The sequence below is a fragment of the Dendrobates tinctorius genome, unplaced genomic scaffold (assembly GCF_039654945.1).
Source record: "Dendrobates tinctorius isolate UK_male_01 unplaced genomic scaffold, ASM3965494v1 ptg000028l, whole genome shotgun sequence".
Taxonomy (NCBI): Eukaryota; Metazoa; Chordata; class Amphibia; order Anura; family Dendrobatidae; genus Dendrobates; species Dendrobates tinctorius.
Genome location: NW_027361696.1, coordinates 96,239,033 through 96,253,193, shown reverse-complemented (window position 1 = coordinate 96,253,193; position 14,161 = coordinate 96,239,033). Strand labels below are relative to the sequence as shown.

Sequence of the window (14,161 nt, the reverse complement as noted above, 5' to 3'; positions counted from 1 at the left end):
GGGTTAAAGACGTTATCCCATAATCATAATCATTGATCTCTGCCACCATCTTCAAGACAAAAAATTGTTGATTAGTTGTCAAAAGTGAATACAACTCTAGTTATGCATATTTATTGCTGATAGTCCTTCTTGCTACTTGTATATAATATAACAAAATCTCCATGCATCAAATTCCTAGTAAGTTTGCGACCAATGTGATCATTGAGAAAAAAAACTAGCATGAACCTATGATGATGAAGATTAGAGATGAGCAAACTTGAACTGTAAAGTTTGGAGTTCTTACTGGACAACTAGTGTCCTATGCTGAACTCCGAATACGGACTTCTCCCGGAAGTCGTATTTTACATTTCGGGAGTCCGGAGAGAGAGAAAGGGAGAGAAAGAGGGGAAAAGCAAGAGAAAGAGGGGAAAAGCGAGAAAAAGAAAAAAAATAGAGAAAAAGAGGGAGAACTACAGTTCAGTTGGGTACCAGAACCCGAACCTCCATGGATCCACTTATCCCTAATGATGATGGAAATAGCTTTTAGACGTCTTCAGAATTCAGTTAGACAATCTGAATAGCTGATGTGTTACATCATAGCACGCCATCATGGAGCAGAGCAAGAATAAAGCTAAACATGCAGTAATGAAAGTAGTAACTTGTAAGATGTAAGTGCAGACGTAGGATATGCAGCTACACTCTATGGCTCATCATGCATTGAGGCTCCTTCTGGCACTGGTTGGCCAATGTCTACACTATTTTTAAATAAAATTATGCAGCAATTGGCAAAAAACATGAGCGGAGTTTTAGCCTCATGTGTCCAGTCACAGTGTGTGGTCTCACCATAAAAGTAGAAACATAAATATTTAATTTCATGCTGCATATTTATTATGCTAAATATTGGATTTTCTTAATTGGCAACAGGACCTACGAGGAAGCGTGATTAAGATTTGCAAATTTCTTGAAAAGGAGTTAGATGATGAAGCAGTGGACTCTGTGGTGAAAAATGCTTCCTTTAAGAACATGAAACAGAACAATATGGCAAATTACAGTACGTGGCCATCGGTTTTTATGGACCAGAAGAAAGGTCCATTCATGAGAAAAGGTAACACCATATTGAGAAAAAAAATGTATTATCAAGGTCATATCTTGCGTTCATTCTGCACTAGGCACTTTCTGTCATGCCTTCTACTAGCAAGTCAAACTGAAGGTATGCGCACACAGTGTTTTTATCTGGCTGATTCCAACTAAAACTTGCATGTGAAGTTTCCAAAAAAAGAAAAAACGAATTACCGTATTTTTCGGACTATAAGACGCACCGGACCATAAGACGCAACCCAAATTTTCGGAAGAAAAATAGAGAAAAAAAATTAATGCATCAAATGAGGGTCCGTCTTACAATCCGAATTATTCAGCTTACCTGGGGGGTAGGGTGTGATATGGAGCGCTGGTGGAGTGGGGTCACAGGAGGTGGTCTGGCTCATCCCTGGCTGGTGCAGCAGGTTCGGTGGTGTGGGGGCTCTGCTGTTTTGTGAAAGACCCCACACATCCATCCGAGGCTGATGGGCAGTGATTTGGCAGATGATCGGTAGTGCGGGGGCTCCGTCAGTATTGATGGAAATCTCGGAGCCCCCACACATCCATCCCGGGCTGGTGCGGGACTTTTGCAGGTGATCGGCAGTGCAGGGGCTCCGCCGGCGTTTTGCGAAAGGCCGGAGCCCCCGCACTTCCATTGTTGTAATGCTGAATTGAAAGTGAGAGATCTTGTCTCCTGAGATCTCACTCTGCGCATGCGCCGCCTCTGGCGGCCATTTTCCTGAAGCTCAATTCAGCATTCCATTGTTGTAACTGCCTGAAAAAGTAAACTCTAAAAGATCTGAACATATGCACTGCAATGTGGAAACGGTTTGCTGTTGAGCTTCCATTAACTGTTTTGGGCTTCTAAAGATGTCAAGAGGTTAAAAGAAGTGACTGGTCCAAAATGGGCAAACAAAAGATGTTTAGAAAAATAAATAGGAACCGCTGTGTCTGGAATAGTCTCTGAGAACCTCCTCACCTGAACAATATTGCAGCGTGATCTGTCTTCTAGATCACAAATCTTACCTTTAAAATAAAGTTACCTCTTCTAGGGCTGCATTAGCGTCTACTAAATCATTATGTGAACTGGCATATTCCGCCATTTTTGTCTCAATATGTGTCTTGCGGTCGGTCCTCCACAGAATCAATATCCCCTTTCAGTCCTATTACCATATCTCGTAGATCTTCCTGGAGAGAGGCATTTTTTTTGTAAGAGGCATCTCACAGCAATCATCATCCACTGCTTCTAGCGTAATTTTGGGAGAGGACCGTGGAGACACCTAGTGAGGGGGAAGTGCCACAGCTGGAGCTGTCTGTCAGATCAAAAAATCAGCTTTGTTGAGGATGCCTGCTTGCGCAACTTAACCCTTGGCATTGTACCTTGCCGAGCTCACCGGAGATTACTGGAGCAACAAACATGGTGTAGAGATTACATTATGGGAAGTTAGCTGATATGGCCGCTTTGGAGTCCATTAACGCCGGAGCTCAGGGTCAGGCACTAGGCACCATCAGCTTGCAAGCCATCTGTTATAGGGATATATGGTTACTGAAAAAACAAAATTAGTTTTGTTTTTTTCCTCTTTATGGCATTTACCATATGGATTATATTTTAATAGACCGGACTTTTATGGACATGGAAATACCAAATATGTTTATTTTTAATTTAAATGCTGTGACTTGAATTTTTATATTTTTAACCTTTTTTTTACCATTTGAAACATCTTTTTTATTGATTTTATACCAAATATGCATATTACAAACATTGCTTTAGAGAATGGTATACAAACAGAAATATTCATAACATACATATAAGTAATATTAACATACCCCCTTATGTCCACATTTTCCTAGCCTGCAATGACTGTGTTTTGACAATCAAGTTCTGATCATACAGCGTCCTATGTAAACCTCATATAACGTATTTTAATTTACCCAAGTTACCACTCAAGTCCTCTAACAGATACCAATCTGAGTCAACAAAGGGCCCCATTATGTCTTGAATTTCTCTAGTGGACATTGATGTTTCTATAAACACTCTCCATTTTTTGAAAAATCTTTTCGTCATTTTATCTTTATTTCTTTCTGTTTCTCTCTTTTCCAAATATAACACAGACATTAATCCTGCCTTGATCTCCTTTATGTCTGGAAGTTTTTTTGCTAACCAATATTGCAAAATTAAACTCTTTGTTACCAATGCAATGGTATGGAACAAGTCGTGTAACTGCCCCCCTCTAGTTTTGCCCATCGTATAGTGAAACAACCAGCATAGCGGGTCAATGTACACCCATATCCCACATATCTGCAAATACATATCCTGAACCCTGATCCTTAGCTCTTGTGTCCTGGAACACGATCACATGCCATGCTCCATATCTGTGTTAGGTGTGTAACATTTTGGGCAGTTTATCTGCCTATCAGGATTTTGCGGAGTTGGTGGTATATTGAAGCCACATATTATTTTGTGCATTATTCTAAACTGGCTGTCCCTCCACTGTTCATCGATAATAGGTTTCCTTACCAATACCCAACCATGTAGTATTTTATGCTCAAGTTCTTCATCTGGTATGTGTTTTTCCCATTTGTAAAATGTTTTGTCCGCTCCAGATGGTCGTAGTATCACTCTTAGCGCTCCATATATTGAGGTGATCGATATCTCCCCAATGTCCTTGGAAACTAAATCCTCTCATATATGTGAGTCAATTTCCTTCCTCACATCTTGCAGGAGATTTAGTATGTAATATTTTAATTGGCTGTACAGCATCAAATGGAATCTTGGTAACTTATATTTGTCTATCACCTCTGATCCCGTCAACCAGCGGCTTTCTTGAAAATGTAATAGGTCGTCTAACGTCCGTATGCCCCTTCTAAACCATTCTGTGTACAGTTTATTTTTTCTTCCTAATTTAAAGGCTGGGAATGCCCAAGGGTTCAGGTGTTTTGACACTCTCCATGACATTTTCACTTTTTCCTTACTGCCTTCCATGTGGCAATGGTGTCCTTACATATTACCGAATATTTAATGTTTGGTGGTATATGTGATAGTGGCGTGTGAAGCAATGCCGTCAAGTGCCATGAGCCACAAAATTCCATTTCTAGGTTATAGTCAGTATAACGTCCCGTCTTTTTAATCCAATCAATTATGTTTCTCATTAGGCACCATTAATTAAAGCCCCTAATCTTCGACAGCCCTACTCCTCCTCCCTCTTTTGTGCGCATTAATGTTCTTACAGCAAGTCTCGCCCTTCTGCCCCTCCAGATGAATATATAAAAGGCCTTATTCAATTTGAGAACATCAACATGTCTAATCAACTTTGGGATAGCTTGCATTGGATACAACAATCTCGCAAAGCTTGTCATCTTAATTAAGTGACAGCGGCCTAGTAGTGAGAGGGGTAGATTCCCCCATCTTTCCAGGTCTTTCTCTATTTTGTCTATAATAGGTTTATTATTAAGATCATAAATCTGCTTCGGCGATCTTCCCAAGTTTATTCCCAAATATTTTATGAATGTTGTACTGAGGGGTCTTGAATTTGTGTTCATCTAATTGCTTATATCATATCTGCAATACCACAAAATTACAGTATATAGAGAAAATTGCAGTCTCCTAATAAGTTCAGCCTGTGGCTCATCTTCACAATAAGTGCCAAAATGTCAGCAATGTCACCTACAGCAGGTCCCTAGCTGTCATGTGGCAGAGGGATGACAGGAGGCAGTGCACGTGCATCGGCAACTTCTACATTTAAATGCCCCTGTCATATATCCACATCAAGAACTATATAGATAACCACAGGGATAGGGACTCAGCTCTTGAACCCATTCCACACATGATGACCCTGTCATGTCGGACGCTATTCACACCACAGCGTCCGGCAGGCAGCGGTAGTTCCATCTCCGTCCACTATAGCCTCAGTGGCGCCGGCTTGATTTTGCTCAGGTTATCGGGGGTTAATCTAGCTGGAATCAGGTGGGATGTTTGGTCATGCCCACGGTCATTAAATAGTCGTGCTGGCCTATGGGCATCGCCGATTATAGCTTGTGTTTTATGCCAAGTGGTTCCGGTCTGGAGAGGAGGTGTTGGAGAGAGAAATTCGTATCTGGTGGCGTATGATCCGTTGTTACTAGAGTTGAGCGACTTTTGGTTTTTTAGGGTCACGTTTCATTTCGTGAAACCCGACTTTTCCAAAAGTCGGGTCGAGCAAGATCGTCCGATTATAGGGAAAAGTCTGGGTCGTCCCGAAACACGAAACCCAATGTAAGTCAATGGGGAATAAAAGTCGGCAGTGAGAGGAGGACAGGAAACACACCTACAGTGCCCATTTGAATGCCAAAAGCATCAATTCTTCTTACTTAAGCTTGTCAACCTTAATTAACTTCATAATACAAGTTACGCACTGAAAAATGGGGGTTATTTGACTACAGTTGTTGGGGGGAGGGCTGGCTCCAGGTTTTCATGTGCCCTGGGTGAAAGAGCGCCCCTTTAACACATACCACAACTCATCATGCTCCGATACGGCAGAGAAATAGCGGTATAGTACAATGAAAAATACTTCACTTTTTACATGTCATGACGAGGCCCATCTATTTCTCCATACAGAATCATTGGCCCATATAATGTTTGAAACAGTATATGATGAGCTCCACATAATGCTACAGTACATGTTGGTCCCCATGGATGAAGCTCCACTGTCTTATGGGCCCAAATAATGCTCCAAACATAATGGGCCCCATTTCTAATGCTCTAGTGTATAATGGGCCCTGTAAATGCTGCTCCAGTGTCTGATGTCCACCTTTGGAATGTTCCAGTGTATGGTGGGCCCCATCTATCATTCTCCAGAGTATAGTGCTCCCCAAAAATTGCTGTCTCAACATTGAAAACAATCAAATAAGTCTCCTCGCTAGGGAATCCCTGTACTTGTCTGGACTCCTCGTCGTCCCCATCTTCCATCTCACTTCACAGTATTTCAACTTTGCAAGTGCTGTGATCCTGAGCAAGCAGGGGGGGGCCCACTCGTTGGTGACGGCACTGGCACAGGGCCCCTGATAGTATGGTGGTGTGTCTAATGGCGGGTGGGCCGAACCTGCACTTTCATCTGCAGCTTCCTCTTTGTCACCGTGTAAGATGGAACTGTATATGGAAAGGGTAACCTGAGTTTCATCAGGGTCAGATTCAGGCCGTGTAGCGTGCGAGGGGAATGTAGTGGTCTGGGTCAATGTACCAGCAGATTCATCAAGCAGTGGCTGGGCATCAGTGCACTTGTGTCGCCCCCAGGAGTACGGTCGCCACAGTGGCATTACCTTCCTCCTAGGGAGTGTGATGTCATGCTTGGGAGCAACGAACGATCTCTCTAGCAGGTTAACTGATTGGGCGGTGTTATTCCCACGAGTCATGACCTTCCAAACAGCGTTCATGAAGGCAAAGTGTTTGTTTTACGTGGGCAGTATGGTTGCAAAGCTGAACCTTAAAGAAATGTCCAGAAGGGCACCACCAGGAGTGGAGCCTACGGTTAAATTCGACTCCACCTGGGAAACCTCAAACATGCCAGCTACAGAACAGATGCACACATTGCAAGCTTAATTCCGTTAACGAACGAGACTCCGTCATGCCCCGCGGTCCGAGTCCGGCTTACTAGAGGGACACGTGAGGCTCTGGCACATGAGATTGGCCAATAACTGGTGTGTCATGCCCTTACATGTCCGTGGCTGCATGTGCGCTACACTGAAAAGGCCAGCGTTTGTCGCTTACAGGTGCAGCTAACCCGCTGAACAACGCTAGTGATGGGGATCACTGATTACAATTATTACCCGCGAACAATGATTTCCCAGTAAGTGCAGGTCAACCGCAGTTCCAGAATTAGGCCTAACCGTCATTCCTGAAAAAATGAAAAACTTACGTGTGCAAACCACAGGTGCTGTAGCTTGCTTAACAGCTCGCCAGCCGTTCTCACGCCCAGTATGGATTACACGTGATTGCACAAAGGTGAGAAAGGGTACCGTATCCCCAGATAACATGTATGGATAGCGTACACATTCAAAATATATGTCTATACATCAGGAGGCAGGGTCAGATGGTGTTAGGCCCAGTATGGATTGCACGTGATTGCACAAAGGTTAGAAAGGGTACCGTATCCCCGGATAACATGTATGGATAGCGTACACATTCAAAATATATGTCTATACATCAGGAGGCAGGCTCAGACGGTGTTAGGCCCAGTATGGATTGCACGTGATTGCACAAAGGTTAGAAAGGGTACCGTATCCCCGGATAACATGTATGGATAGCGTACACATTCAAAATATATGTCTATACATCAGGAGGCAGGCTCAGACGGTGTTAGGCCCAGTATGGATTGCACGTGATTGCACAAAGGTTAGAAAGGGTACCGTATCCCCAGATAACATGTATGGATAGCGTACACATTCAAAATATATATCTATACATCAGGAGGCAGGCTCAGACGGTGTTAAGCCCAGTATGGATTGCACATGATTGCACAAAGGTTAGAAAGGGTACCGTATCCCCAGATAACATGTATGGATAGCGTACACATTCAAAATATATGTCTATACATCAGGAGGCAGGCTCAGACGGTGTTAGGCCCAGTATGGATTGCACGTGATTGCACAAAGGTTAGAAAGGGTACCGCATCCCCGGATAACATGTATGGATAGCGTACACATTCAAAATATATGTCTATACATCAGGAGGCAGGGTCAGACGGTGTTAGGCCCAGTATGGATTGCACGTGATTGCACAAAGGTTAGAAAGGGTACCGTATCCCCAGATAACATGTATGGATAGCGTACACATTCAAAATATATGTCTATACATCAGGAGGCAGGCTCAGACGGTGTTAAGCCCAGTATGGATTGCACATGATTGCACAAAGGTTAGAAAGGGTACCGTATCCCCAGATAACATGTATGGATAGCGTACACATTCAAAATATATGTCTATACATCAGGAGGCAGGCTCAGACGGTGTTAGGCCCAGTATGGATTGCACGTGACTGCACAAAGGTTAGAAAGGGTACCGTATCCCCGGATAACATGTATGGATAGCGTACACATTCAAAATATATGTCTATACATCAGGAGGCAGGCTCAGACGGTGTTAGGCCCAGTATGGATTGCACATGATTGCACAAAGGTTAGAAAGGGTACCGTATCCCCAGATAACATGTATGGATAGCGTACACATTCAAAATATATGTCTATACATCAGGAGGCAGGCTCAGACGGTGTTAGGCCCAGTATGTATTGCACGTGATTGCACAAAGGTTAGAAAGGGTACTGTATCCCCGGATAACATGTATGGATAGCATAGCATACACATTCAAAATATATGTCTATACATCAGGAGGCAGGCTCAGACGGAGTTAGGCCCAGTATGGATTGCACGTGATTGCACAAAGGTTAGAAAGGGTACCGTATCCCCGGATAACATGTATGGATAGCGTACACATTCAAAATATATGTCTATACATCAGGAGGCAGGCTCAGACGGTGTTAGGCCCAGTATGGATTGCACATGATTGCACAAAGGTTAGAAAGGGTACCGTATCCCCAGATAACATGTATGGATAGCGTACACATTCAAAATATATGTCTATACATCAGGAGGCAGGCTCAGACGGTGTTAGGCCCAGTATGTATTGCACGTGATTGCACAAAGGTTAGAAAGGGTACTGTATCCCCGGATAACATGTATGGATAGCATAGCATACACATTCAAAATATATGTCTATACATCAGGAGGCAGGCTCAGACGGAGTTAGGCCCAGTATGGATTGCACGTGATTGCACAAAGGTTAGAAAGGGTACCGTATCCCCGGATAACATGTATGGATAGCGTACACATTCAAAATATATGTCTATACATCAGGAGGCAGGCTCAAACGGTGTCAGGCACAGTATGGATTTAACGGCCCAGACTACACAGCGGAGGAGCAGGGAGAGGTAAAGATTGCAAATGCTGGGGCCCTGCCCAAGCAAGGGGGGCCCACTCGTGGGCGTCGGTACTGGCACTGGGCCCCTCATAGTACGGCGGTGTGTCTGACGGCGGGTGTGCACCACCACCGTCAGAGACACTTGATTGCACTATGAGGGACCCTGTGCCGGTGCCCGTGCCCAAGAGTCGGCCTACCCACCTGTCCAGGGCAACGGCACTCGCACGGTGTCGTGCGCTAGGTGGTGACCCCGGCCATGGGGGGGTAGGCAGCACAGTTAGGGAGTTTTAGAAAGTGGCATATGTTGATGTTGGACATTCAGCTGATGCAAAAGGTGAAATAGGTCAAGTCCCAGTAAGAGGTGGACCAAAGCAAGCCATTTTTCTGTCACCCTATGTGTCATCAGGGGAAGGTGGGACAAAATCCTTGGAAACCCATGCGTGGTTCATTTTAATGAATATTAGATCATCCACATTTTGGGTTGACAGACGGGTCCTTTTTTCTGTCAGGATTGATCCAGCTGCACTGAAGACTCTTTCCGATAGCACACTTGCAGCTGGGCAAGCGAGCTCCTGTAAGGCATATTGTGCCAATTCAGGCCAGGTGTCCAGTTTAGCGGCCCAATAGTCAAAGGGGAATGACCTGTGTGGGAGAACATCGATATGGGAAGAAAAGTAGTTTGTAACCATAGTTGACAACTGCTGTCTCCTGTCACTTTCCATCGATGCAGTATTACCAGTTGTGTGAGCGGTACTTGAAAAATCTGTCCACAACATTGTCATGAAACCCCTGTCTCCAACGCCACTTCTGCTGTGTGCACCACGAACACCTCTGGCAAGCTGCCCTCGGCCCGTACGGCTCGTGTGAGAATCATCACCGCTGCTGTGTGCTGGGAATGCCTCAAGCAACCGATTTACCAGAGTTGCTTGTTTATTAGCCAATATTAGGTCAAGGTTCTCCTGTGGCATGATGTTTTGTAATTTGCCTTTATAGCGTGTATCCAGGATGCTGGCCAAACAGTAGTCGTCATCGTTCATTATTTTGGCAATGCGGGGGTCCCTTTTTAGGATCAGTAAGGCATAATCTGACATGTGGGCCAATGTTCCCGGTGTCAATGATGCACTGCGAGTGCTGGTTGGAGGAGCACTTTCTGGCAAATCCACATCCCTCCAGTCACGCACAAACCCTGTACCAGACCTTGCCACGCCAACATTTTCACTTGCCCCACGAGATGCATCCTCCTCCCCTAAGTAATCATCCCCATCATCCTCCTCCTCCTCCTCCTCCTCTTCCTCCACCTCGTCCAAGAGAGGTCCCTGAGCAGACAATGGCTGAATGTCATCAAGGATTCCCTCCTCCTCTTCCTCCTCATCAACATTGGCTGCAGAAGCCTGCTCCTTAAGGTGCGTCAAAGTTTGCATGAGCAGATGCATAAGTGGGATGCTCATGCTTAGGATGGCGTCGTCTGCGCTTACCAGCCGTGTGCATTCCTCAAAACACTGAAGGACTTTACAGAGGTCTTTCAGCTTCGACCACTGCACACCTGTCAACTCCATGTCTGCTCTCAAAGTGCCTGGCCGTGTATCCTCCCACAAATGCATTATGGCCTGCCTCTGCTCGCACAGCCGCTCCACCATGTGCAGGGTGGAGTTCCACCTTGTTGCAATGTCGATAATGAGGCGGTGTTTGGGAAGGTGGAGCAATCGCTGCAGCTTCTGCATACGAACGGAGTGTACAGGCGACCGGCGGATGTGCGCGCACAGTCTTCGCACCTTCTGGAGCAGGGCTGTTAACTCCGGATAATTTTTGAGGAAGCACTGCACCACCAGGTTGAAGGTGTGAGCCAAGCAAGGTATGTGGCTGAGTTTTGAAAGGGCTATGGCTGCCACAAAATTACGGCCGTTATCACTAACTACCTTGCCTGCCTCAAGATGTACACTGCCCAGCCATGACTCAGTTTGTCGCTTCAAGTACTCGGCCAGCACCTCGGCGGTGTGTCTGTCGCCCAAACACATCATCTGCAACACAGCCTGCTGACGCTTTCCACTAGCTGCTCGATAGGGGGACACCTCGTGTGCAACAGTGGCAGCTGCAGATGGAGTGCTCGTACGACTGCGCTCTGTGGACGAGCTTTCGCTTCTGGAGGAGGAGGAAGAGGGTCGAACGCCTACAGCCAACTGTTTCCTATACCGTGGGCTAGGCAGCACTGTCCCACCACCGCTGTCCCCTGTGGACCCTGCATCCACCACATTAACCCAGTGCGCAGTGATGGACACGTAACGGCCCTGGCCATGCCTACTGGACCATGCATCAGTTGTGAGGTGCACCTTTCCGCTCACTGACTGCTTGAGTGCATGGACAATGTGGTCTTTCACATGATGGTGGAGGGCTGGGATGGCTTTGCGAGAGAAGAAGTGGCGACTGGGTAGGTCATAGCGTGGTACTGCATAGGCCATGAGTTCGCGGAAAGCTGCGCTTTCCACCAACCGAAAGGGCATCATCTCAAACGAGATTAGTTTGGCAATGTGGGCGTTCAAACCCAGTGTACGCGGATGAGAGACTGAGTACTTTCTTGACCTACTCATAGTGTCTGGGAGGGTGAGCTGGACTTGAGAGCTGCATATGGTGGAAGTAGCGGTGGACAGGGCGGACTGAGAGAGGGTTGATGATGGTGATGGAGTTGGTGTTCTTTCTGATGGCCTAGAATCAGTCTTTCGTTGATATAACAGTGGGATTCCCTGACTGCTGTGGCATTGCAACGACACCTCAACATTTGCTGCTGTGCTAACCGGTGGGCTTACAGTGGGGGAAACAATGTAGCGTTGCTGACTACCTTCGTTGTGATCAGTTGCACATGTGGCACTTGAGGTTTGGTGTTATGTCCACGCTTGCAAGTGCATGCTGGTTAAATGTCTAAGCATGCAACTGGTATTCAAATTTTTCAGATTTTTCCCTCGGCTAAAGGTCTTTGCGCACTTCTTACAGATAACCTTGGCCTGATCATGAGGATTTTGTTCAAAAAAGTGCCACACTGCACTCTTCCTACTTTGGCAGACATTTTGCGGCCTAGCACGCTGTGATGTTTTGACCCTCTGGACAAGCTGTCCAGCAACTCTTTTGATTTTTGGAACCTGTCTTTGGAGTGCTCCGGGCCTGCCAGATAACAGCTGTTGCGATGTCGATGTCTGCTGTGGATGCTCCTCATCTGAGCTATTGTAAGCAGCACCCTCTTCCCCCAATGGATGCCAATCTGGGTCAACAACTGGGTCATCCATCACCTCCTCTTCAATGTTTTGTGCACCTTTGTTAAATATTAATAATCCGTTAATTTCTTATAAGACTCAGTTCTGTACATTGCTTTAGCTTACACAACATAGGCTATTTTTAAGCTTGGCTCATGGTAGAAAGACAGCTCCATATGTGTAGAGACCACGTGTTTTAGGAGACGTATATAATTCATGGCTAACTGTAGAGGTCGCGCTTCTTCCCTCACCATCATGAGAGACAGACACGAAGATGTCTTCTGTGCTGGGCCATGACATGACATAACAGCTGGTATGTTACTTTAGTACGAAGAAGCCTAAGAGAGACAGACGCCATTTGCCATGTGAGATCCCGGAGAGAAAGAAGAATACATGTTGCTTTTGCCATGTGGGATCTCAGAGTATGAACTATGGACAATTTCTCTTTCACCTATTTTTATTCACCTGTTTTTCTGTAATAACCTTTCTTTGATGGAAGAATCGAAATAAACCACTATATTTTTATCTGGTAACTAGTCCTGAGTATTTTACAGGATATGCATTATTTTACATTGGAGAGCCAGCCAGATCTGCATTTTTGTACTTTTTTGCGAATTTCCCTCCACTTGCCCAAAAGGGGGATTGGACTTTGCTAACGTCAAATCATATGTGCAAGTTATCGGGAATTCCACTACTTACAAGAATCATACAGAACCTAGAAGTAAGAATTACCAGATAGATTGAGAAGTACTACAAGTGCCAAAAGTACCAGATGTAAGCCAGACGTGTGAAGACAACAGGAACCCATCGTTGTCCATCAAAGGAACAAGCTGAGACATTTCAAGGTAAGATAAAATGGATGTCATTAATTGTCTTGCTAAGCAGAGTAAATTGAAATTTAAGTCTGTAGACAATTCTAATTCAGAAGTTTTATGGTTAAGTTTAAATGCCGAGTGTGAACTCGAGAATCAAAGGTTAGATTCTAAGTTTTTCAATAGAGAAAGAGAGAGATTAAAAAATATTCTACAGATGGTAGATATATTTCATAGATCTGTGTCAGAGAAATCCAAAAATGATTGTTGTGATGTTCTCGAGATTGGCTGTAAAGTTAGGGAGATTGACTGTAATCAAGTGTCTGTAGCAGCCATTGAAGGTGACCTTGCAGACGTGGAACAAGATGGAGAAGTAGGAGGAGACTTCAGAACTGACGTAGAGGACGTACAAGGGAAAGACGTACCACTAAAAACAGACGACTCACAGGCCCAAATCCGAAGTAACGTAAGGAAGAATTTGATAAAAATATGCGAAATAATTCCTGCATATGAAAACAAAATAGATGTTTGTAGAAACTCTGAGGTTTTTGAAAGTTGTGTTGATAAATTTGATTTATCTAACGAGGAGAAGAATCAGTTGTTCAAAATGTGGATCCCTGTAACCTTTTCCAGGAGGTTATCTTTAAAGTTATCTGGTGAAACACATGAGAATTTAACTGATGAGGACAGATTAAAAATTCTCATTTTTTGTTCATCAAATGAAAATCATCCAGATATTGATATTCTTCAAAAATTAAGGATTGGTCGGAAGGAATGTATTTTTACGTTTATGTCCATATATGAACGCTTGTATAGAACGGTCATGGAGAATGTCAAAACACCGTCCCTCATAAGGAGTTTTGTAAGCAAATTTTGGTTTTTAAATCCTGCATCTCGTGTTATTGCGTCACAAAAAGATTCTTTGTTTGAATGTGCGCAATCCCTTGATTTTGCCAGAAAACACGAGAATCGTGAAAGGAAAGTAAATTGTGCTAATTTTGTGAAGACAGTCAGAGTAAAATCTTATCAGAAGCCTGCATTAGCAAAACCTTCTAAAATGAGTTTTCCCCAAAACCAAATATATGAAGAACAAAGGAGATCACAT

General features: G+C 44.5%; 1 protein-coding gene across 3 annotated transcripts in view; it reads left to right on the top strand.

Moving 5' to 3' along the window:
• The window catches only part of LOC141085647 (sulfotransferase 2B1-like), a 276,977-nt gene that overhangs the window by 248,171 nt on the left and 14,645 nt on the right, over window positions 1-14,161 (top strand). For all 3 annotated transcript variants that reach the window (XM_073571191.1, XM_073571193.1, XM_073571192.1), the window contains one exon: window positions 904-1,084. In XM_073571191.1, the coding sequence (XP_073427292.1) occupies window positions 904-1,084 (181 nt within the window). The remainder of the gene's footprint in view (window positions 1-903; window positions 1,085-14,161) is intronic.